The sequence below is a fragment of the Xiphophorus hellerii genome, chromosome 8 (assembly GCF_003331165.1).
Source record: "Xiphophorus hellerii strain 12219 chromosome 8, Xiphophorus_hellerii-4.1, whole genome shotgun sequence".
In the NCBI taxonomy this organism is placed as follows: Eukaryota; Metazoa; Chordata; class Actinopteri; order Cyprinodontiformes; family Poeciliidae; genus Xiphophorus; species Xiphophorus hellerii.
In genome coordinates, this window is record NC_045679.1 from 16,524,043 (window position 1) to 16,548,151 (window position 24,109).

Below are 24,109 nucleotides of genomic sequence, written 5' to 3' on the forward strand. Positions count from 1 at the left end.
GGTAAATTCTGCAGAGGTGGGAGAACACACTCCAGATGTTGCAGCAACACAGCCGTGTTTTTTTTGTTTTGTTTGTTTTTTTTATCTACTATTGTAGATACCGCAGCTGCTTTATGAATTTATCAAATTTAAAAATAGTACTTTGCATTCTGTAAATTCTGTAAAATTATTTAATTTTGGCTTACAATTAAGGAGATATCCTGAAAACACAGTGGTAAAGAAGGAATGAAGTTAGGATTGTTAGTCAATCCTCTTGTTTTTATCCATCTCTTCGTTGACACTTCTGTGCATTACTGTGTAGAAAGCAGCAAACTGCAGACATTAAATTATGGATGCAGAAAGAAACACAACCAAAGTTGCTGCTAGGAAGCACTTTTATTCATTTCAATCACCTCTTACGGAGTTTGGTACCCTCAGTGGAAAGAAAAGGGACTCCACATACCATAAGCAAAAACCCTAAACAAGTGGGAAACAGACCTGCGCAGACATCCCAGCAGTACCATTAAAAACTATCTCGGCCGTACCACCACCCACCAACTAAATCCTTCTGTAAACTTGAGGATGGCTTCATGCTTTCAAACATCTACACGCATCCATTTCGGGGAAGAATCTGGGAAAAGGGAACTCGTACAAAGACAATGCAGGTTTTCCATGCTAATCTTTAAGCTCTATATTTCAAAGTTAAATCTCTCAGTGGAAAATATTTTTGAGTTCTAAACAAGATCCAAGCAAAAAAAAGAAAAAAAAATTTTCCACTGTAGCAACATGCAGATGGCAGGTTTGGTTTGTTTTTTTAGCTCTTTTTGCTTCTGGTATAATGTCAGAATCTTGTTGCAACATATTTACCATCTATCGAACTTGTTCTCATAGCTTTCTTTCACATGCAAACTTCCAGGTTTCTCCTCATCTTCTTGTGTTACACCTCTCAAGGGCTTGTAGGCCGACCTTGAGTCATTTCCACACATGCGTCGCAGCACTGAAAGTGTAAGTTATCCTTTTCAAGAAAGCAAGTACAGAACATCTCAGAGCTGCCCTTCAAACACAGTGGCAATAAAATATTAATGAGCTCATGAGGCCCCAGAGGAGAAAATTTCCAGTTAATTAACTTGTGCTTGTAGTGAAGGACATATAATCTAAGCAAACCATGCAGATACAAGTCTAGTATTCAAAAACATGAGTTTATGTCCTACCTAGATTGTTACATCATGTGTTTACTCTTCAGACTGATTGAGTAATAATGAGACTGATCGATTTCTTAATACAATCTAGTCTTGCTCAACTGCATGACATACTACTGAAATGTCCTACTTTGTATATTTTTCATATTTCTGTTATTGTCCATCAATAATTTCAGTAAAGTCTTAGAAACTGTCAGTTTCCTCTTTAGGAAGTTATTTAGAAACCTTCCTGGTTATAAACCCAAATATGTGCGAGGCATTCGATAAGTTTCTAAGATGTTCCTCTGAACTTCATGTGTGAAAAAGACTCAAAGTACAAAACAAGTCTGAATATGTAACATCCTAATGTAAAATATATAGAGATTTTTTACTGATTTATCTTTGTGTTTGTAAAAACACTTCAAAAACCAGACAGAAATATAATTTGATAGCAAAAGGAAGGGAATACTAAAAGTGAAGGAACATTCCTCTCCTATATCGATTATATATATAAGTATGAAACTAAAACAATGACTGCTAGGTCACAGCAACTGAGTGATAGCATTAGCTGGAGTATGGCGTGTTATTCCAACAGAATCCCCCCCAAATCATCCCCGCTGTCCAAACAGCCTTCTGTGCCATTTTAACTGAGCTTTGCTCGCAGTGAAGTTTGTGTTTTGTTCCTTGTGCAGCTGAGCAGCAGAAGTAAGTCCTTAAGGAGGAGGAGTGTTAATCTTCCAGGTGCGGATCCTCGAAGAAATGGAGTGATTGGGATCATGAGACCTGCGTGCTTTGACGAGTCCTCTTGTTTTTCAGCGTAAGAGGAGTTTGTTCTCAGCTCACGCAGGTCAGGAGTGTTCACATCCAGGTAGCCTCTGGTTTGACTTGTAGTTGACTGGTCTCGCTTTTTTGTGTGCTGCACCTAAAAAGGTGCATTACTGCCATTAAAGTTCAACCAGGTAAACAGAAATCTCCCAGCTCTCCCTCAGACCATCACAGACATGCTGGCCGCACAATGAATCGTCTCTGATGATGATTTGGAAGCTAATCAGATAAAGGTGGAATCCATGGTGCTGGCGTCATGTGCGCTGCGAGCTCGAGCCTCAAAAAGCTGCTTTATCAGAGCCGACTTCTCCTGCTCGAGCTGAGTAATGCGCTCGCTCTTCTCCGTCACCTCCTGAAAGAGCAGATGGAATAGAGACCATCAGTGGGACAGTCAGGAGGGACTTCAGGTGAAGATTTGTGTCGAACCTGAGTGAGAAGTCTGTTCTGGTCCTTTAGTCTCTGAATGGCTTGAGGAGGAGCTGGGGCCGGGGTCTGGGAGTTCGCTGAGAGCACTGCTGTCTGAGCACCACCACTGTGAAACGACGGCTAGGACACAAACAGGGAGCAACGGGAAGAGGACAAATTTCAACATATTTAAGGATAAGAAAATGTAAAACATAAATAAGTCTCATTTAAGGGACACAAGTAACTTCAAAAGTGCAATTTTGAACCTTAAACACTGAAAGCCCCCATCATATGGGTGATGGTAAGGGGTAGCAGCATAGGTAGCAGCTTTGTTTCATACAGAAAACACTGATTTCGTCACAAAAAAGACCAATCATCTGGAATATGTTTATGGCACACAAAACGTAATTAATTTCACAAAATATCCTATTTAGACCTAAGAGAATAGTTTGATTTTCTCCATTGAAAACACTTTTTGTCGAAGGAATATGAAACCAAGGGCGGAGGGTCAAGGTCAATCAGGAGACCACAGGTGTGTTTGTCAGCTTAAAGTTTAAAGGATAAAATAAATGTGTTTGACTTTCATTTTTGATGACTCTTCTGTCAATTCAACATATCTGAACCAAATCACTGAATTGAATCAATAACCGCTCTATTCCCCGATTAGAGCGTCGTCACTGTAGTGCAGGGAAACACTGTCTAATTACGTGTAGAAAAGGGAGACTTTCAGCTGCTTCCATTCACTGATGCTTTGTAACAACAACATAGATCCTGGTGATTAGACTGTTAGGAGAAATGGGACAAAATCAGACTGGATATGCAAATTACAGTATTTGTATTAATCCCGCCACAATTTTTTGTCATATCGGTCTCTATGTTATTATTAGGTTTTCACATATAGGAGATGGAAACTTTGCAATTAATAATTTCTTCTTAAATATTTTGAGTTAATGCATTGAGTTTAGTGTTTTATATTCGTTGTTGACTATCAGCAGCATGTTCGACTAAATTCCTTTGGGGTTTTTTTTTTCCAAGTTTCTCAGCTTCACATATGAAAATGTGATGCTGACAACAGCTGAACTTAAACTCTACTTTAATATTTAAGCTGCAACAATGTTTCCTGTCTTGTATTTCAGAGTAGAATCTGAAAGGAATTCTACTTTTTGGGTACTTTTTAGTGGCAAATTTACAAATTCTTAGTTACTTATTGAATTTCTAGTCAATATTTCAAGGAGGCTTTGTGGATTTGTAATCAGTAGAACAGGAGGCAAGTATTTCACATAATGTTCCCCTGAAAAATCCAGCCAATTTCCATCCACATGGAAACAATCACAAAGAGAGACTCCAATTCCTTCTGAGATGGGGAACATCTTTAGCCTTGTTCACAGAAAGCAGACGTTGGTTTGGATCTAAACTGGATCTACACTAAAACGTTTTAAACATCTCAATAGATAATACGCTGTTAGAAGTTTCTGCTATCTGAATTTACTAAAATAAGGAAAGAATAAACACTTGTTATATTACAACAAAATTTAATATTGCACTTTCAGTGAAGAAACTAGACCAGAATTGTTAGTAGGAAAGACAAATATTGTTACCCACACAAAAATGTTAAGTCTTACACACGATTAGATTAAATTTTACCCTGTATTTTGAAGTATTTGGCACTTACCATCCCACTGCAGGAAAGCAGGTCATTAAGGCAGCGATTGACTTCTTGCAGTTTAGGAATAAGAACATTCATGCGACTTGGACTGGCATCTGTGAAGAACTCCTGGAACAAATCAAACAGTTTGATGGAAAAAAGGTGAAGAAAACAAAAAAAAAGTCAGGACAGACAATGCCGGTCTCCAAAACACTTCTTTGCAATCGCAGTAGTTTTTTTCCTTTTATTAAAACCAAACATTTATGACTTGATATTTTAACTCCTTCGTGTGCAACCTAAGAAAACGGATTATACTTATTTTCACATTTATTTGCACATTTACAATGCTTAACTTTGTGAAAAGGCTTTTGCAGAGGACTCAAAGTTTTAAAGGACTGCAGCAAAAACACAACATCTTGGAGTTACCAGGAATCCTGACATGCTGTTTAAAAAAGTAAATCTGTCCTACCAATACAAACAAAAACATGTGGCATTTTCTATACACTGCTGGAGTTTTAACTGGATCTGTGTACTTCCGTCATATGGGATGAATGCTGAGCTTTTTGACAATAAACACTTGAGGACATTATGGCATGAAACAAAGAATATGGACAGGTCTGCTTTATTCAGAGGAACTGTCAGAAACACTGGAAGGTGGTGCAAGGATTTCATGTTAGACAGTGCTTGTCCACTACTTAGCCAGTTATTTTTGAGGTTATTTTTTCCTGAACTGGAGCTGCATTTGAACCTACCGTGCAGTGAGAGCTTTGTCCGACTTGCCGCTGTCTCTCTGTGACATTGTGGATTTGGCCTTGGTACCACTCTCGGGCCCGCTCTACCACTTCCAGGCCTGACAGCAGCGAATCCTTTTCCTGCTCCAACTCCTTCATTTGCTTCAGCTGTGTGAGATGAAGCATAAAACGAGGAAGTGATGCGGGACAGTGAAAGGGAATCACAGGGAAACTAAAAGCATGAATTTCTTGCTTAAAGTTGAAATTTTATATATAACGTATAAACAGACATATGACCTAATCTCCTGCTTTAGATGCATTAGCAAAATGATTTCTATTTATTTTTATTGGCTCAAACATTGTGGGTATCCCTCCATAAGCTCCTCACAATAATTTGCTGGAACTTTGGCCCGTTTCTCCAGACTGAACTTCTGTAACTGAGTCAGGTTTGCAGGTTGCCTGACTCTCATGAACATCTTCGGTCCTGTCCACAAATTTCCAACGGGCCTGAGATCGGAGCTTTGTGACATACACCATAAAATATCGACTTTGTTATCCTTAAGCTAACTAATTTCGTGGTATGCTTAAGATCATTAATAAAAGACCCATTCATAAACAACTTTTAACTTATTTCGCTCAAATCTTAAGATGTTTCTCCAATAATTCCACATAATTTTCTTTCCTTATGATGCTATCTATATTTTTAAGTGCACCAGTCCCTCCTGCTGCAAAAGGCCCACATATTATGACCCGGCCTCCTCGGAGCTTCACAATGGGAAAGTTTCTTTTTGTTGTTTTTTTTTTTTTAGGCCAAAATGCCTCTCCTTTTTTTCCTTACCATTAAACAGTCAACTTTATGGTTTAGCACTTCAATTTTTTATGTCTCAAAAAAATTAATCTTTGTCCATGAGTGCATATGAAAGCTGTAATCTGTTGCTTTTGAAGTAATGGCTTCTTCCTCGCTGAGCGGCCTTTCAGCCCACCTTGTGTCACTGTGGGCGTACAAAGGTATCTTATTGTGTTTTAACTTGCGCAGAATTGCTTGAACAGATGAACATGTCATCTTCAGGCGTCTGGAAGATCACGCCTGACGATGAACGAGGCTTGAGGAGGTCCTGATATCTGCCTATTTCCTTTTTTTATTTTATTTTCCATGTTATTATAGAAGTAAGCCATTTGTCTTAAGTACGCCAAAACACAAATTCACAGGCGAGCCTCAGATCTGTCAGAAATTTACCAACCCATGAGATCATCAACAGCTATGATTAGAATAATCTTCATATAAACTTTTTTTTAAACTTTCAAGCAAGTAATAAATTAATTAATGTGGGACAGAGAGGAAAAAAAATATTTTTTTGTCTGTTCTCAACTGGATTTCATCAAGCGACCGTTTAAATAAAGGAGTAAACTGTTTGCCGTTTCCCACGCAATACTTATTAGGACAATTTTCAAACTGTTGCCAAGAATAAATCTAATCATAGTTCTCGGTTCGCCAGCAGTTTGCATAGCAGACAAACTCCCGTGTTTTCACCCGGGCATCTGCAGCCCGCTCTTTTGTGCTGGACAGAACAATGGCGCCACACCAATTGTGCCGAACTCTCTCCCATCCTGGACAATGTTTAGAGGGAAATTGAGTCCGCCGTCATGGCAACCACACAGCAACCCAAGAATAGGGGGAAACAGTGGATCCACTTCAACTATGGCCACCCCAGTGTGTGCTTGTTAAAGAGACCAAGGGAGAACGATGTGTGTGAGGGGAAAATGGGTGTGTTTGTGTGTGTTTGCAGCACAGCAAGGCTGCATTGAGTTGTGCTGACCGGGCTATCTATGGACCACGCTGAAAACCAGGCCTCACTGCTGGTTTTCAGCCACCTGATGTGTCAACTTTCTACAGTCCTACAGTCTAACAATCACTAAAATGGCCTGACGCTGGGTAAAAATAAAACCATGCAACATGTTTTAGCTCTTTGCCAAGAAGCCTGAAGAAAGTGTTTATAGAAGAAGAATAAAATGGGCTGGGGGGAGAAGCATAGATCAGTGTTGGGCCACAACCAGGAAAACTCAAAGAAGAAGGGATGAAAGGTTTTCAAAACCTGTAGGTGTCCGTGCTGTTATCCGAGTGACTGAGCAAACACAGACACACACAACAAAGCACGTAGAATAACACGGCACCCCTCCGCATAAGCTGTTTGGCTTAGACTCCAAAGAGAACCCAGCAGCTGTACAGCTAAACTGTACAAAGAACAAAACAGGCTCAGGGGCTGCAGCCAAGTCGCGACACAACACTCATCAAAAAAGTCTGCAATTATTTTAAAATATGTATTATTTTAGTGAATAAGTAATTTTAAAATCTATATTAATGTCCTGAAATGTTGACTGTTTCAGATATAATATGAGCTCCACAGCAACTTTGAACCAATAAACATGTCCTTTAGTCTCCAGAGTAACAACAGAAGATTAATCTTAAACATCCTGTCCAACAAACAACAACATCTAACAGCTCGACGGTGATCCCAACCAGTCACTTCATCTGCCGTCACAACACAACCTCAGAACCGAAGCTTCATGAAATTACCTCAAACAACCTTATCAGTCTTCTTCAACCAGCCCCGGCCTACTCACCCAGAGGAAAAACTGCAGAGCCTTGTTGCTGTAAAGGCTGTTGCTGAGGGGGATGAAGACGGTTGTGTAGGCGGCCCACACAGCCGTCCAGGCTGGGCCGGGTGGGCCAAGCGAGTCCTCTACTTCTACCAGGCCCCCTGGCCCGACCCGGCTCACTACCATCAGGGCAGCGAGGGGCCAAGACGGCCTGGGTGGGAGGGATGGAGGGAAGGGGGTAGGTGGGAAAGGGGCAGGGGCGGAGGAGGAAGAAGAAGAAGAATTGAGGGGGAAGGGGGTTGATCAGTCAGCCTCTATCTAGACACAAGGTGCCAAGGGGAGAAGAGACAGAGACGGCAACACAAACACAGAAAGAAAGAGAGAAAGAGGAGGTGAGCAGGAAAGAGTGAGAAATGATGAAGTGTGTGTGACGAGTGGGGGGGGGGTGAAAAAAGAGAGGAGGCCTCAGCTCAGCTGGTTGGTCGAGGGAGGGGTTAGAGGGAAGGGAGGAGAATCCATGGACCAATAGGAAGTGCTAGAAGCCACACTGTCTTTTCAAAACCATTTTCATGTCTTATTGTATAAATAAAATATTGTTGGATTGCTCGTTTCAACATAGACCTCAAAGATGAAGCTTCACACTCAAAATCTCAGACAATTCTCTGGATGTCATTAATTTAGACTGAGTCATTATTAAGATGAATATTAAGAGAGCATTAATCCAGAAATACAGTACTCTTTTGAGGTTCCACAACAAGCAGAAAGACATTATCGATAACACATGCAGACCACCTATTTGTTTCTACATTGTCAATTGTAGAATTGAACAAAAAAATAATTTTCCCAACTCAAACAAACTGGTTATCATTGTCTTGAGAGACAATGATATTTAATTGGTTATCATTTCAGACAAAACACAGCAGCTTAAACGAAGAAATTTGAGACAAAAAACAATTTTGATAAGAATTAGTTTAAACTAAATGGGTATTTGTCTATTGTATCATTTTAAAAAATTACAAAAATAATTACTTGTATATGCAGTGATGCCATTAGAACATTTTTCTAATTAAATGATCTAACTTATGCTGAATTTAACATAAAATTTCACGATTCTGTTTTTAAAAAACCCCAGAAACTTACCAATTTTTAGAATGTGGTTTTACAGTAAGGAGATGTTAACATCTGTCAGTTCAAAACACTATTGGTGTACGTAGAGTGGAAATCTTAATGATGACCAAAACCTAAATGTAAATGAGTCTGTAGCTGAGTTCGTCGCCCGCTATCAATAGATGTCAAAACAATGACTTAGGCAAAGGTTTGTGCAAATGACGATGTGGGATTTAACACCAACCATTCCATAATCCACTCCGTTGGAAATGGTATGCCTCCTATGCTCTTCTCGACTCCGCCCGTGTCGCCTGGAACCACTGGTTAATCCTGTAGCTGATTCACTCTGCGATCTTGGCAGACCTGATTTTGTAACACCTAAACACAGTGAGATGAAAACAATTATCAGCACCACATCGCAACCTGGAAGAATGTAAATAGAGCAACAACAAAAAGAAAACCTGTCTGATCCTTTATTATGTTCTGTTAATCAATATTTTATTAAATCTAAACATTTTTAGAAGACAGAGTGCAACCTGAGATGGAATAACCTTGTAAATAGATAAACAAAAGCATTAAAACTGTGCAACATTACTGTAATAACAAGAATATGACAGGAACATTGTTATATTGTTACATCAGGAATAGTTTGTAGCTGTTAGAAGGAGTTTCGTCATGTTAGTTAATAGATGTCCACACCTCACACTGATGACAGTGACCAAGACACTAAAGATCCCAGGGAATGTTGGGGGTGTCTGCAAAATGTGAATTCGCACAATCTTTTGAAAAAAATATCACAACAAAGACATGATATCCCAATATCATGCAGCTCCAAGCAATATATATTTTTCACGTCGGAGAAACTTCCATATGCTGTTCTACCAAGCCCTTGTCTTTTGTTGGTTTATTGCTACCTGATCAAACAGAAGCACTAAATTGTGCAGAAATTAGTTTTGAATAACTTTTGGTCTAAATTTGTTTTTTATATGCCACAGGAGGGAGCTCTAACCTCTGAATTAGGCTGCTGTCAACAGCAGGGAGGCTTTCATTACATCATGTGTTCAGTGATGCATTAAAAGAGTTCAGTATCTCCTTGAGCCTGGTTTGATTGCTTCACTAAGATAAGCTCACTGAAGAAAATACAATATCTGATCTGATCCTTCTTCATTTCATTTCTTCATAAATACCCACTCCTTCAATGAGTTTCCAAAATACAATTCTGGCACATAGATACTTTATTATATTGATTAAATGTTCTTAAAACATGACTCTCCATTAGAGACTGATCCAAACTAGGCCACTAACAAAACCTTCTTCTTCTGTAATGAAGCACGATAAATTTTCCAATCTGTCCGGTTGTTGCTCTGTTGTGTCTGTTAAGGTTTTTTTTTTTATTGCTATCAGATTCTGAAATTTCGATGAGGAGCACCAGGGCTTTCCTTGCACCAAAGCATGATAGAAGGGGAGGTGAATGTTAGGAATTTGGGGAGGATTTCACTGCAGCAGCAAATCACTGCGCTCTGCTGTGTTTGCTGTAATCTGGACTAAACCATCGGGCTTTGGCTGCACATGAGAGATTATGTCACAATCATCAGTGTCTATGATGTTCAATCTGTATTTTAGCCATACATGCAACACCTGTCAAGGGACTTACAAGCAACATTTTGCTAATATTTCAAGTCCAGCTAAATTGAGAGAGCTAGGACATTGATGAGGGGCAATAAAGCCTCCGGTTCAGGTCAGGACATGCTCAGTTCAGAGACGGATGCCATGTTGTTAACAGTTGGCAACAGACTGAGCATTTCCCTTAATGTCATCTCAGACAGCTAAATCAAAACAAGAACATCTCACCAAAACAAGAAAGTGTTTATGTCTGGCCAAAGTGGAACTGATTCCATTCAGAAGTGATGTGGAGACATCAGATAAAAACTGAGCTGTGTGAAAAAGATTTAAGATGTAATTTTACCACGATTCTGATTATTCTGCTGATTAATTGAAGATTTTTCATTTAACCACTTAATTTTTTTTCTGTGCAATATTAAAAGATGCAAATAAATAACTCAACTTTTTAAATAAGAACATTTCTTTCTCTAAAAGAAATGTTCATTTAGTGTATACTTCATCTTTTGAAGCAGAAGGTGGATCTGTAGCTAAAAAATACCAGCAGGCTCAGCCCTTTCTACTTGATTGAACATCAGTGCAGTGTAGTGCTGATCTGTTGACTATTTTTTGCATTAGCCAATTAATAATTAGAAAGCAAAAAGTATTTAATAGATTTTTTTTTTGAGAATTTGAACCAGGTGAGGATTAAAACTATGCCCTTTGAGAAAGGGCATAGAAGAATATTTACACAATTTTTTTTTCTTATAGATTCAAAATGTATTTATAATTTCTGTGCAGATTAAATGATTGCTTAATTGCTTCTCTGACTCTGTTGTTCTTTTAGCAAATCACCTTTTTTGAGTCTGTATAATCAATTAGTTGATGATTATTTCCATAATTCATCACAATTAATGCGATTAACTGTTTCATTCTCATATTATACAGAGATGATCCAGCCAATCGTCCAGAACTTGAAATAAACTTTATTTCCTTGATGGGATGTGATCGGTGATCAGCAGGTTAAATACTAAAAGATCATAATAAAAACTACTAATGCAACATTTTCATTCAATAAACCACTCAAACAATTGCAGATACTTTATTGTACTTTTTTTAGATGAGTAAAAATGGACTGAAGTTTGGGAAAAACATACTTCATTGCATACATCAGCATAACCTTCTATTGTAATTCCTTCATTTCTTTTGCATTTGAACCACTTCATCTATCATGAAGCCTGCTCTTTTACCTGTCCTAGCGCTTAGAAAAAAATCAAAACAAGTCAAAATTGAAGGTGACAATTTATATAAAATCAGAAATCTGTAACAACCAGAAAAAGACTGATCAGAATAATGTCAGTCTTAAGATGCTTTACATTGCAAATGAGCATCTCTTGGAATGAAATGTTGGGATTGAAAAGCTGTGTTTCTTGTTGGTAACAATTTAAACTCAAGCAGCAAGTAAGATGATTCTCTCATTGTAAAAATGCGTTAAACGTATATATTACAATATTTTTAGTTTAACTGAGTTAACAGTTCGGGAGTTGCAATCTCACCATATCTATCCATCTCTCTGAATGAAAACCAACGCTGTCCTTAGTAAAAGTGGTTTAAGCAGTAAAAGCCCTGAGGGTTGGACAGCAACAGCGAGAGACTATCTAATAATACAGCTCTGGACAGGCCTGTGTGCGTGCAGATGAGACAAACTCTGACAGTCACTAGCTTAGTGAGTTAGTGTGTGCATGTCAGAGACAAAGAGGAAGGGTTTTTTGTGAAGGAGATGCAAGCGCAGAATAAGATAAGGACTAAGGAAGAGATGTGGAAATTTCTTAGGTTCTTTGACCTACATTTATTGCACAGGGGCAAAACTGGGTGATGGCCAGGCTGCACAATCCTAAAGGACAACTCTGAAATCACTGCAGCCTCTGACATGACCTCTGACCCTGCCTGTGGTTAACAACAACAGTTATTTAATCGGGGACTCGTGATTGGAGCAGAGGCCTCTGGCCAGGCCCTGTTTATATTGTAACTCTAGAGTTGGGTTGTGAAAACCAACAGGTCTCTCTTACTCAGTCTTTATGAATTCAACTCATTGTTGCCATTTTAAATATCATATAACACCAGCTGATATGCAATTATCTCAGTTTAGAAATGGCTAATTGGGTGTGCAAAATTGGGATATTAATTGATGATAGAATAAATTATTTATTGCTACTTTATGTTTATATCTATTTTCTTAATATTTCATGTCTTAGGCACAAAGTATTTTTTATTTCTTTTTACCTTGGAAGGACAGAGCAGTTAAGCAGAATTATCTTAATAAGCTAGAATATAAAAAGATGTAAAAGTGGATAGTGTGAATTGTGAATATTACTTAAATGACCTTTCACTAGTCTTACACAGATGGTTATAGTTTGAGCTTAGAACCATCCCTGAACTTCACTAAACTCCAAGAGTTTATCCCATTGCACAAAGTTGATTTGCAGCCACTTACATGGTTGGAGCTGCGGGGACTCCAGCGCAAGCGACTCGATGTTCCTGATTCTGCTCTGCTGCGGCTGTGTTGCTTTGCTAGCATGGCCCGGGTCGGCGTGGTAGCACAAATCCTCGGGAGAGACGGGGATCCGCTCCACACTCCGCCCGGACCTCTGGAAGCCCGCGCCGTACCGCGCTTGTCCACACGCGGGGAAACCCGTCCCTTCCTCCGGACGGGCCCGGCTCTGCAGGGAGGACGCCCGGTGCGGCTGGGTGTTCGTCACGTTGCCCAGCGGACGGACTTTGTTCTCCACCCGAGGTCCGACGCTGCATGTGGACGGGGGAGCGGGTTTCTGGGGATGCCTCGGACCCTGCTGCGGGTGCACAGCAACCTGGGCCTTGAAGTGGGAGCTGTTCTCCGGGTTCAGCATGGAGTACCGCAGCCCGGCCACGAACCGCTCAAAGGTGAGGCAGCCATGCGGAGGAGTGACCCTCCTGAGGCAGCTGAGCACTCCGCCGGGCAACTCCCTGGTGCCTGCGCCCTGCCACCGACTCTCTATCTCCGAGATGTGGACATACCCCCTTCTGTCGTCGTCCAAAATGTCAAACAGAGTCCTCAAGCTGTGCAGAAAAGCTTTTGGTAACCCATCTGTGGTATACTCTGTCTCCTTGGGTTGCATTTTGTTCGCTTTAAAGCCGTCCACTGGGACTTGAATCACGTCTTTTCTTGACCCAACTCTCCCATAAATCGCAGCGGTTCCGTTCAGGTCACTGGCTATCAAAGCCATGAATAAGGTATTGATAACTTACACAGGATAATCATTCAGAAGAAATAAACTAACTAATACGAGCTGCCCCGCTTTGGAAGATAAGTTACAAAAATACAAACCGTGTCTTTTTTAAGTTATTTAACATAAAAATAGACTCGATAACCTGAGGACTTCAGTAAGACGCCCCTCATCGAAACTCAACTCCGATCCTCTGATCCATACTTTCCTTTCTCTACCCGGACCGCCCTTCAAACTACTCTGCGCGAGCGTCCTCTGATCAGCTATTGGCCGCGGCGTGCGCGAGCTCAAAGTTGATTGGTTGCGATCTGCAATGGGGTTAAGTTTGAGTTGCTCTTTTGTTATTAAATTCAGAAGAGACGTTATTCATAAAGATAGAATGATATTTTACCCCTCCCTTTAATTAAAAAGAGCTATCACCTTAAAACTCTTACACACGCCGACCATACAGGAAAAAGCCTTTTACGTTAGCACTTTTCAATACTTCTGAAGTTTTCTTTTACTAATATGTAATAACAATAATGTCTTTTACATTGGTTTTAATTGAAGGACGAGGAAAAACATTAGTTTGGGGCTGCTTTGCTAAAGCAATTAAGGACGATGTTTATCCAAAAACAGATCATGAATTTCTGCTCATCCTGTCTGACAAAAACTGCTTTTAAACTCAGAAAAACCAGACTCGCTGGGTCTAAAATGTGATAATTTTCTCTTCAACATAAAATTACCTTTTAAACCTTATGGTCTCATCCCTCAACCTCATGATGGGTACATTTTAAGACTCACATAAAGGATATGAACAGAAACATGATTAGATCTTGCAAGCTAATTTGCAGTTATTTAAATTTGGTGAGACATCAAAACATTTGAGCACAACTGATTCTTAAATATGTTTTAACTCTGGTGGCTGATGAGTGACACAATAATCAAACCTCTTTGCTACAGAAACATCAGCTGCAGCATTTTACACTGCAAAAAAGCTGCTCTCAATTTCTGCAGAGAAATAAATTTTCCTTTGAGCTTACCTGCTAGCTAACCAATCAACAATTGAATACAGAGTATTTAGTTGCTCAGCAGTTATTAGTCAGCTAAAATTCTACTGATATACAGCATTAAATTCCCTGCTCTCAGCTTGTCTTTACCTCTGATAAGATAATATATCAGCAGGTATTTCTTATCCACCACAAAGGACATTTCAGTACAAATAGTCTGTATGCATGTGGTTAAATTGCACTCACAATAAACAGTTTTCTCAGGGACAAACATTTCTACTTATGCAGTAAAATGTGTTATCGAGGTGAAGCTGCAGCTGCTCAGCGTGTTGCTATAAAACATCAGGCGATCAGATCCATGCAGAAGAACTCAGAGCAGCTCCAGCTGACAGACATCCCAGTTTACATCCCTGCAGCACAACTCTCACCATGGAAGTAAGTTCAGGACTCTAAACTCTTAAAGTTAAGCAGGATCTTTGGTCGGTTTTTCTAAAACATTCTCCTGCTTTATTTTCTGGCTCTCTGAAACAAATATTCAGTAAAAACTGTGAAACTGAGATGTAATCTCCTCTGCTTATGCAGCTGCTGCCCGCTCTCCTGCTCTTCCTGGTTCCTCTGTTGAGCAGCTGTGCAGCTTTTCTCCTTCCTCTCGACTGCAGCGACATCTATAAGCAGGACACAAGGCGACTCAGCGGAGTTTACACCATCTATCCCATCGGACCCCTGTCTGGTGTCCAGGTACGCTTGAAATCAATTAACATGTTTAATTTATTCTCTTTTTTTCTCACCAACCGCCAGAAAAATGAGAAAGTTTGTGACTCCTGAAAATGTGAGGAAGATGTATTCCACATGTGAAGAAAGAGAAAAGGGAGCATTTTGTTATTGCATTTGGAGATTTTGTCAAATTTGGCAACTGTAAGAGGAGATCATTAAAAAAGAAAGCTTTATGCCTGTTATAAAGTAATTTTTTCTTCTTAACCTTTTCATTTCAAGAATTTTATTATCTGAATTATCATTTACTTGGGGAGAAATAAGGTTTCTTCAAATATCTGTTGGCTGATCACTCTCATGGAAAAGCAAAAGAAAACCTATTTTAGAGGAAAACAGCACATTTTCTGCAGGATATGAATATGGATGAAAGGAGTGTATTGACTCTATTCTGTAAAAATAACTGAGGTCTTAAGGAATAATGAAAATAATCAAAGTAAAACATGTACAATAATTGTATGTTTCATCTTTATGTAAAAATGCAGATATTTGTGTAATTAATTTCTTCTGTTAGCCCTTATTAAGATTGCTGGTGTTGAATCAGACCCCAAAAACATATCTCGTTTGACACACATTGCTTTGTTTTATGAAATATGGAAAATCTGTAATGATGTTGCTGTAAAAATTTTTTAAAAATAATTCCAGTTACAGGATGTGGGCTGCAGGTTTAAACTGATTTCTGCCTGATGGAGTCACTAGTGGATTGAACAGCGTACATTCATCACTTCTTCCTTTTTTTGCAGGTTTTCTGTGACATGACCTCTTTGGGAGGGCAGTGGACTGTGAGTATCTGAACACATCACTTTCACCTTATACTCAGACTGATGGCTCTGCCCCCCGGATGCTTTGCCACCAACAGTCAATCTCAGTTAAATTTCTGATTCTTGTTGTGTTCAGCTGGTTAAACGCCTCCTTCTCCCCACAGGTGTTCCAGAGGAGGATGGATGGCTCGGTGAACTTCTACAGGCCCTGGGCTTATTACAAGTTGGGCTTTGGGAATGTGGCTGGAGAGTACTGGCTCGGTAAGATATGAAGCTAAAACTATCATGGAGATCAGAGAGAACCAACAAACCTAAAGATGCTCCTGAAAGACTGTGTTTTTGTTTTCAGGTCTGGGGAACCTTTCCCTCTTAAGTCAAAAGAAAAAGTTTGAGCTGCTGGTTATCATGGAGGATTTTGAAGGACATACAGTTTATGCACGTTACCGCTGGTTCGGTGTTGGTCCGGAGTCTTTGGGGTACCCTCTCCGTGTGTCTGGATTCATTGATGGAGGGGCAGGTGAGTACCAGGGGGAGCAATGCTGCTTTGGGACAAACAAAACTAATTCGTCTGACTTTATTAAAGCAATGTTTAGCATTATGTTGGAGGAACTCTTATTATTAACATGAATAAAGGAACAAATGGTGATATGTTGATATGTTGATCTCTGAAACCTGACTGAAAGTTTTGTCCTGGTCACTTACCTCGGTGTCAACAAGCCCAAGAAAGAAACACAAATAAACAACTGAACTATTTGACTTAATATAATGATGTGTTTAACCTCTGAGATTTCTCATTCTGATAAGTCCTTTAGTTGATATTTCTGAGCTTTAGCATGATTTATCTCATTTACTCTGAAATCTTCTCAAACATTTTCTTCCTGATTTTTGTTTGCGTAGGAGACTCCCTGAGTTATCACAACGGACACAAGTTCTCCACCTTCGACATCGACCTGGACAGTTATCTTTTAAACTGTGCCAAATTATTCCTGGGTGGGTTCTGGTATAACAACTGTCATCGCACAAACCCAAACGGGGTTTATCGCTGGGGGCCTGATGATACCATCAATTCTGTTGGAGTGGAGTGGTCCACATGGAAGGGCCATAACTACTCCCTGAAGGCCATCAGCTTTATGATGCGTCCTGCTCAGTAAAGCTGCAGGACAAACGTCCTCTAGAATATTACAGGTTGATGTTTCCTGTGATCAAACTCAATCAGAAGAAGTTACCTGCCAGAATTGAATCCAGATGTTGGTTGTGACTTCAAAACCTGTTTTTGGTGATTTGTTTTTTCAAATTATTTTTCTTTTCTCTACTGCATTCTGACAATAAACAAGAAACAAACTGATGATTTGTGTCTGGATTTAAAGCAAAAAAAAAAACAACAACCTGAAACCAGTTTTCAAACATTTTGAAGCTTCATCTCAATCTCTTCGGACATCGTATTTGTATTTCCACATGAGAATCAAAGTCCTTCAGGAGTACACCTAAACGACCATTTTATGACACAATAATTTGGATTAGAAATGGAAAAGCATCTAGTGTGGCAACTCAATCCTCTGGTAAAAGAGGATGTCATTTACTGCATAGGAACTTTCTGTTTTCACACCCAACACTGCACACCAACAGCAGTTATAGTTATTAAAGTTATAATTAAAAACAGCAAAAAAATATTATTGGAACAATGTTACTTTTTTTATTTTCCATCTTAAAATTGTTTTCCATCTTAAAATTTACCTTTTCGCCTTACTTGAGGTAAATCTGTCAACTATTTTAATTTTAGAAATCTGTGTAGTAACTCTGAGGCTCATATTGAAGTGGTGGAGTTCCATCCCGGCATACTGTTAGTCGATAGTCAAAACAAAACAAACTAGTCTCAACCAGTGTCCAATTTGCATATTGTTACTTTAGCAATACATCCAAATACAAAAAACGGTTTTATTTAGAAAAGGTCAGACATGCAGCTGAACAAAGTTTCCAGAAGTGGAACTGCTCCTTACTTCACCTCCTTTCTTCTTTTTTAAAATTACATTCTAATCACTAATTGAGCATCTGCACAGCACAGAGTGGAGAGGGAGTGACATTCACTCACTTTTGATTGGAGATGCAATAAATATGTTGGGGCTCAAAAGACTTAACTCATTTCTGTCTGGGCTCTTGTGTTGCCTCCAAAGAAATCTCGTCCTGAGTAGTAAATATTTACACTTAAAGTCTTCAGATTCCCTGTTGGCAGCTGATACACAGCTATTATGAACCAAACGAAGGAACTGGCTTACTGTACAGTAACTCTGACCTGCCTAGGCATGAACTCCCCTCCTGTCGTCAGCTGCAAAGACTGCACTGGTGATTAATCCTAAACACGCCATCACGTTGTCACAAAGGATCTCTCATAACTATTGCGTAATGCAAACCTTTCCGTTAGTCGACCTGTCAGACCGGATTTTCGTTCGTTTTCTCTCTTTACCAGTGGTGTAGTGGACTATACATGTATCTTTACATTGTTTTTTTTTTTTAAAGCAAAACCAGCAACTGTGTTTCCTCTATCAGTCAATACTTAACATTCACCCTACTGAACAGGGTGAGTGCCTGCATATATGGCAGTATCAGTGCATACATGACAAGGCTTATTCAGTTCATGGAGCTTGTGTTGGGATGCAGAAATACAAAGAATAGGCTTAAAAAGTATTCAAGAGGAACTGAATCAGATTTTTGAATTGCAGTGAGTGGGTGAGGAACAGGCTGAGGGAGATGATTCACGCTTGAAAAAGATGTGGGGAGGAAAAAAAGGGAACAATGAATCAATGCTAAAGCCTTCTTAAAATAGATTGATGTTCAGAATTGTTCTTATTTTCTTTCTGCGTCACTGGTATATTGTCAGCACTTTATGTTGTTCCTTAGAGTGGCTTGGACTGTGGATTGCATTCATCTGTGATGTGAGACAGTTTTGGGACATTTCTCAGACAGGCTTGATGTTCTAACATTTTGGGGCATGACAGTAATATTCGTGTATTACATGATCAATAAAAAAATCTACATAAAAATCCATACATTTGGGGCCCAATGAAAGACTTTAACCAGGTCAAGTACAACTCGCAACTCCAGCAACGGGACAGAGAAACTGAAATGCAAACTCAAAACATTTCAGCCTCAAGACAGAATTGACACCACAAAAATAATTCTGCTTCAAAAACAATGTAAAAATATTCAATATAAATGATCCTCCCTGCTGAATTCTTCTGCATCACTCGTTTATAGATTGCAGAAATGAGACGATAAATCTCTGCCGTTCTTGTTTTTAATTTGAATTTCCAGAATTTCTTTTCTGTTTGAAAGATCTTGCAATAAGTTGATAATATTCGTCCTTAACCTGTGTTTTTAATTAGCTTTTAATCTACCGGTATATTGATTGATATGGTATATGTTAAAGAGGGTGACATGCATTGATTCATGCACACATTGTTATCAGGTCTTCATCCCCATTTTACCTAACTCTAATCCTGACATTTAACATGGTACCTTGAAAGTATCCTGTCTGGACATAATTCAGTTTTATGGAATCTTTTTATAAAAGCTACACATTGAAAAAACTATGCAAGTGATTCTGTTACAAATTCAAGCTGGTTTAACTCCACCTTCATCAATGAATTACTCACTTTTTCCTCCATTTTTCAGATTAAAAACACACAAGTGTGGGTGTACTTGTCAAAAAGGGCTGAGAACAGGATGACTCACTGTTAACTTTGTGCAGGTTGATTGCTATGATCTCTGACAAAACTTTTAACTTCTTCTTTGAAGATTCACATTAAATAACAGTTTACTCGTGTCTGCAAACCTCATGGAGTGTCTTCAGTGTTAGGATACTTTTATTGATTCATATACTGTGCCCCTGCAGTTAGCAGTGGAGAAGTTTGCAGCAGAGTGTGAATTGGTTTGGATGAAAGTTACTGTAGCGCCTACTTAATGGAAACAGGATCAAGTAGGAGACTGGTTGTCTTTTTATTGAGCTCACATTTCTGTACTAGAAATGTTTTTTATTAGTGTAATGTAATATTTTAATCTCAAAGGTTCAATTTTTCATAGCTATCAGTGGGAAATTGTCATAATTATCAGAAATTAAGATTTGAAAACATCCGTCTGCCTGCAATTATTCTATTTAATGGGTTTCAGTTAATGAAATAAATGAACTTTTTAATGACATTCTAATCTGTTCAATAGGTCTGTGGATTAACAGTAAATAGAACTAAATTAGTTTATTTTCCAAACTGTGAAGGCCCTAAAGTGACTGAATCATTAACAAGGTAAGTTGTTGTGTTGTGCATCAAGCAAATAGAGAAGTTATTTTTCAGTCTTTGAGTTTGTTATCGTGATATTGACAGTATAAATAACAAAAATAAATTAAATAAATACTCTTCTATAATTCTGCAGAACAGTTCAACACGAATAAAGTCAATGTTTCTTTGAGACATGATGAGTTTATTTAAGCTTTTGTGGATTGATGGCAGGTCAATAGATTTCTAGGGGACACAAGAGACAGCAGCAAGCCATTTTCAATTGTTGGATTTCAGCTTTTACTAACCTTCATGTCCTTAGAAGCAAAATCAGATCATTGGCTGGTTTAAATCCCGAGAGCAAACAAGAGTACCAACAAACAGCTTGATACATCCCATAATACGCGCACAGAAACAACCAGTGGCTGGTGGTAGGTTTAATTCTGTTGCATGACAAACCAACATGTCCACACAATAATACCAGATCAAGAAGCTTAACATCAGATTTCTGCTAAAGACCCAAATTAATCCCTGACCTGCAATTTAGCGAATTCAGTTCTTTTCTATCTATTTTAATGCCGTTATGAAATTCAAAAACCCTATGAAGTCTGAAACCAAACAATAAAATTACTTTCTAGAGGCACATGAGTAAGTAAGATGAAAAACACTTAAAATAAATATAAAATGTATGTTTTTCCTCAGTCTTTATACATATTTTTCCTGGCAAAGAGACATCATAGGTGAAAGACTGTGTTTATTCCATGTCATCTCCATATTTTGTCTTCTGAGCAGCTTTTGAATCCTCTGGATGAGATACTGGAAGACCAACACAAAGAAAGGTAAGCATAACTGCAGACTTAATCCATAGGAATTGAAGAACTAGGTTCCTTAAAAATATGTTTCCATCCATATTTAAACAATATCAACAGGGATTTCCATTAGTCCTACCTGTTGGTGGTGGCGGTGATCTGTCTGGGACTTTACCCGTCTCTAGCAGCAGCCAAAGGTCTGAGCATTTCTGTGTTTCCCAGCGAGTTACTGCGTAACTACAAAACGATGACGCCACTGACAGAGGAGGTTTCAAATAAGGCAGTCAGAAATTGGAGCAAATATCTTTCCAGTCTATCTAACATGAGTATTTAAGAAGTTTAACTTCTCACTTATTGATATAAGCAGATTCCACTGCAGGGGGTAGGGGAGTCTCATCTGCAGAGCCTTCTGGATGGCAAAAAACCCTGCAACACCTGTAACAGCATCACAGAAGGCGCCTCAGTCAGACAAGCAAGGAAGGGAATGAAAACTTAAATACTGGAAACTCAAAGGTATTTGAAATTTAAATACATACTGTTGCTTTTGCTCTGTTGTTCATTGAAAGGTTTTTAGAATATTGCACAATAACAATAAAATGTTAGAAGTAATTTTGGGGGTAAAGTAGCTGATTTCTAAAATATAGACAGAGGAGTTCATTATGAATTTATTTGGGCTATTCATACAGTGGGAAAGCTTTAAATCGGTGAAAAGGAAAGAAAATAAAGGATGAACAAATGACAGACAGATACGCTGATAAGTTTTAAGCAGCAAAGTTACAAGAAAGAAAAATATTTTTCCATAATAAATGTTCCTTTTCCACTCTTATCAGAAGTAACTCTGTCATTTGTACTTGCAGATATACGCAGATTCAAACTATAGTTTAGAACTGCATAAACAAACAAAGTGATCCTATACTTCTCAATATGGTCTCTAAAAATGACCCAAAATGTTTCATCTGAAATTTGAAACAGCATGGTATCTTATTCATTTGCTTTACTGAAAAAGAGCAACTAAGAGGTGACTAAATATTTTCCAGAGTTTGTACCAGATAGTCAAAGAGTACAGCTCCCTCCTGTGGTTAAAAATGCTTGTAACTCAAGTTTACTTTCACACAGGTATTAAATGGGCACAGAAGAGCTGTAATCCATTTAATAATACAGGAAACAAAAAAGTTAAACACGTGCCTCTATTGCACGTAAGACACTGTTGAATTAATATTATTTTTATGTTATTTTAAGGAATATATTGTAATTAAAACATTACCTAGTGCAAAGGTTCCAGTCGCCTTCATAAAAGCGTGAGACTGACACGCAGCGTAGCTTTGCAACCCCTGAAAGACAAACAAAAGACAGAATATCTGATTTTACGGCATGTTATTCAGTTATATATTAAATACAACGTTTTTAAAAATCTAGAATATTTTCTATATTCATGATAAAGTCAAATGTCCTCCAGAGATCTGCAACTTCAGACAAAAACAAACAGTAATTCTCACGGGATGTTTGGCTGCTATCGCGTCGTCCACCTTCGTCAGACCGAGGTTCACCATGTTGACAAGTAGGTTAAAATTACAGGCTTCTGTTTTAAGGATTAAATTCAAATGCAACTTATGTCAACACATAACTCCCCTGTTATGAAACTTCCGCGTTGAAGAACAAGAAGAGAAGAAAAAGAGGGGCGTGTATAAAACAACAGCGACGCTTAAGGGCCGGAAAGTGCTACAACACATTTCTTCTCTACAATGAAACGCAGTGACGGATCGAAATAAATATTCGTTAAATTATTGTAGTAGTTCCATTATTATGTTAAAGAATTAAGAAACAAAAAAGAGAATAAGAACATTTAATTATTTATGTGCAAACGTCCAGAGTCAGTCGTTCTTTGTTGTTTCAAAGGATCAAAACTTAAAAACTGTAAAATTTTTCTAATTGCTCTCCAGTGTTTCTGGGCTTTCAACTCAAAAAAAATGTGTCATGGTTCCTTGAATTTAAGAAGAAGAAGAATATTAAAACGACGCTCACGACTCTTAAATGTCCTTACATTTTTATCCCATTATATGCATACGCATTAAAAACTGAGCACTGACCAACATATAATGTGTATTGATGATTTCAAAGGTGGCACTTGACAAAATGTCATGTCTGTTAGACGTGTTTATGACGTTTTTTATATTTTCATGAAGCACTTTAAACTGCCTGGTTGCTTAAAAGTGCTTTGCAAATAAACTTAATTGATTCAATGTACATTTTTGAATTTTTTTTGTGACACACCAGCACAAAGTAGCCCTTACCAACACCAGGAAAATTAATCACATGCTAACGCCTTGGTCACATCAACATCAAGTCTATTTTATTTATTTATTTGTTCATATTTTAAGTTAAGCACTTTGTATTGCATTGTTGCTGAAAATGTGCTATATAAATAAGATTACCTTTTACCTTTATTTGAGTTATCTATCTGTCTTAGTGCATTTCTACCTTTCTGTCTGTAAAATATCAGACATTTAACTTAACATAAAACAGCATTTTAGCTCCAAAAGGGACATTTCTAAAAAATCTGTTAGCTCATATGTCAACATGCAGTAAGTTATTTGCTGAAGTATGATGCATTTATAATATCTTGGGTTTTCTATTGGTCTAACCATTGATCTGATCTGAAAGATGGATCTATTTGTGCCTGTAGTTTAATCATTAAAAGTATTCTAATGAATGTAACCATTTTTTAAAATAACTTCCAAAAGAAAAAAGAAAAAAGAATCAGTACACACTATAGTGTTAGTTTAAGGATGCCATGCTTCAACAATAGCACCTTTGACCTCCCTTCTGACCTCTGACTTGGCACAGCGGCCTGAAACAACCTAAGTTTTCTCCTGGAAATAGCGGGAGAACGTGAGCAGAGGAGGCAGATGGAGAAAATTCAACTACTGCTGAGACACAAGTAACAACATGGAAGATAAAGTTACCAAAGTGCCGCAGAAAGCAGCTGCACATCTGTTACTGGTTACACAGAGAAAAAGAGGAAAAACTTCATGGATGAGAGCAGGCTTAACAAAGGAGCCTTGTTTGACTCAACATGGTGACAAACTCAAAGGTTTAAGTTTGATTCATACAAGCTGAGTTAAAGCTTATCTACATGTGAAAAAAAAAGTACAGGACTGATTGAACACATTCACTCAAGTGCTGTTAA

General features: G+C 38.4%; 3 protein-coding genes across 4 annotated transcripts; 1 reads left to right on the forward strand and 2 right to left on the reverse strand.

The window, feature by feature from the left end:
* Positions 1-356: 356 nt before the first annotated feature.
* Positions 357-13,514, reverse strand: sapcd2 (suppressor APC domain containing 2). The gene is made up of 6 exons (XM_032570568.1): positions 12,562-13,514; positions 8,713-8,846; positions 4,785-4,931; positions 4,060-4,161; positions 2,409-2,528; positions 357-2,334 (listed from the first exon to the last, which is right to left on the reverse strand). Exons 1-6 carry the CDS (start codon positions 13,328-13,330, stop codon positions 2,206-2,208), a joined length of 1,401 nt encoding a protein of 466 aa, XP_032426459.1. The 5' UTR covers positions 13,331-13,514; the 3' UTR covers positions 357-2,205.
* LOC116724821 (microfibril-associated glycoprotein 4-like) lies at positions 12,900-17,193 on the forward strand. Of its 2 annotated transcripts, none has more exons than XM_032570569.1 (6): positions 12,900-13,007; positions 14,902-15,057; positions 15,831-15,869; positions 16,013-16,109; positions 16,198-16,365; positions 16,746-17,193. In XM_032570569.1, the coding sequence occupies exons 1-6, from the start codon at positions 12,972-12,974 to the stop codon at positions 16,997-16,999; spliced, it is 750 nt and encodes a 249-aa protein (XP_032426460.1). In that variant the 5' UTR covers positions 12,900-12,971; the 3' UTR covers positions 17,000-17,193. The 2 variants fall into 2 exon arrangements, with proteins under 2 accessions (XP_032426460.1, XP_032426461.1); XM_032570570.1 differs by lacking the exon at positions 12,900-13,007 and adding an exon at positions 13,680-14,754.
* A 3,104-nt stretch (positions 17,194-20,297) lies between these two features.
* On the reverse strand, positions 20,298-22,597 carry tmem141 (transmembrane protein 141). The gene is made up of 5 exons (XM_032570998.1): positions 22,419-22,597; positions 22,187-22,253; positions 21,274-21,357; positions 21,062-21,178; positions 20,298-20,929 (listed from the first exon to the last, which is right to left on the reverse strand). Exons 1-5 carry the CDS (start codon positions 22,470-22,472, stop codon positions 20,868-20,870), a joined length of 384 nt encoding a protein of 127 aa, XP_032426889.1. The 5' UTR covers positions 22,473-22,597; the 3' UTR covers positions 20,298-20,867.
* Positions 22,598-24,109: the final 1,512 nt, after the last annotated feature.

Bases quoted from the DNA above. Each gene is read 5' to 3' on its own strand.
- LOC116724821 (XM_032570569.1), top strand. From the start codon at position 12,972: ATGGAGTACCGCAGCCCGGCCACGAACCGCTCAAAG. The intron at 15,058-15,830 runs GTACGCTTGAAA...CTTTTTTTGCAG, and splicing joins GACCCCTGTCTGGTGTCCAG to GTTTTCTGTGACATGACCTC. The intron at 16,110-16,197 runs GTAAGATATGAA...TTTTGTTTTCAG, and splicing joins GGCTGGAGAGTACTGGCTCG to GTCTGGGGAACCTTTCCCTC.
- sapcd2 (XM_032570568.1), bottom strand. From the start codon at position 13,330: ATGGCTTTGATAGCCAGTGACCTGAACGGAACCGCTGCGATTTATGGG. The intron at 8,847-12,561 runs GTAAGTGGCTGC...CACTGTGTTTAG, and splicing joins GTCCCCGCAGCTCCAACCAT to GTGTTACAAAATCAGGTCTG. The intron at 2,529-4,059 runs GTAAGTGCCAAA...TTTGTGTCCTAG, and splicing joins TGCTTTCCTGCAGTGGGATG to CCGTCGTTTCACAGTGGTGG.
- tmem141 (XM_032570998.1), bottom strand. From the start codon at position 22,472: ATGGTGAACCTCGGTCTGACGAAGGTGGACGACGCGATAGCAGCCAAA. The intron at 22,254-22,418 runs GTGAGAATTACT...TTTGTCTTTCAG, and splicing joins CGATAGCAGCCAAACATCCC to GGGTTGCAAAGCTACGCTGC. The intron at 21,179-21,273 runs GTGAGAAGTTAA...CTCCTCTGTCAG, and splicing joins GAATCTGCTTATATCAATAA to TGGCGTCATCGTTTTGTAGT.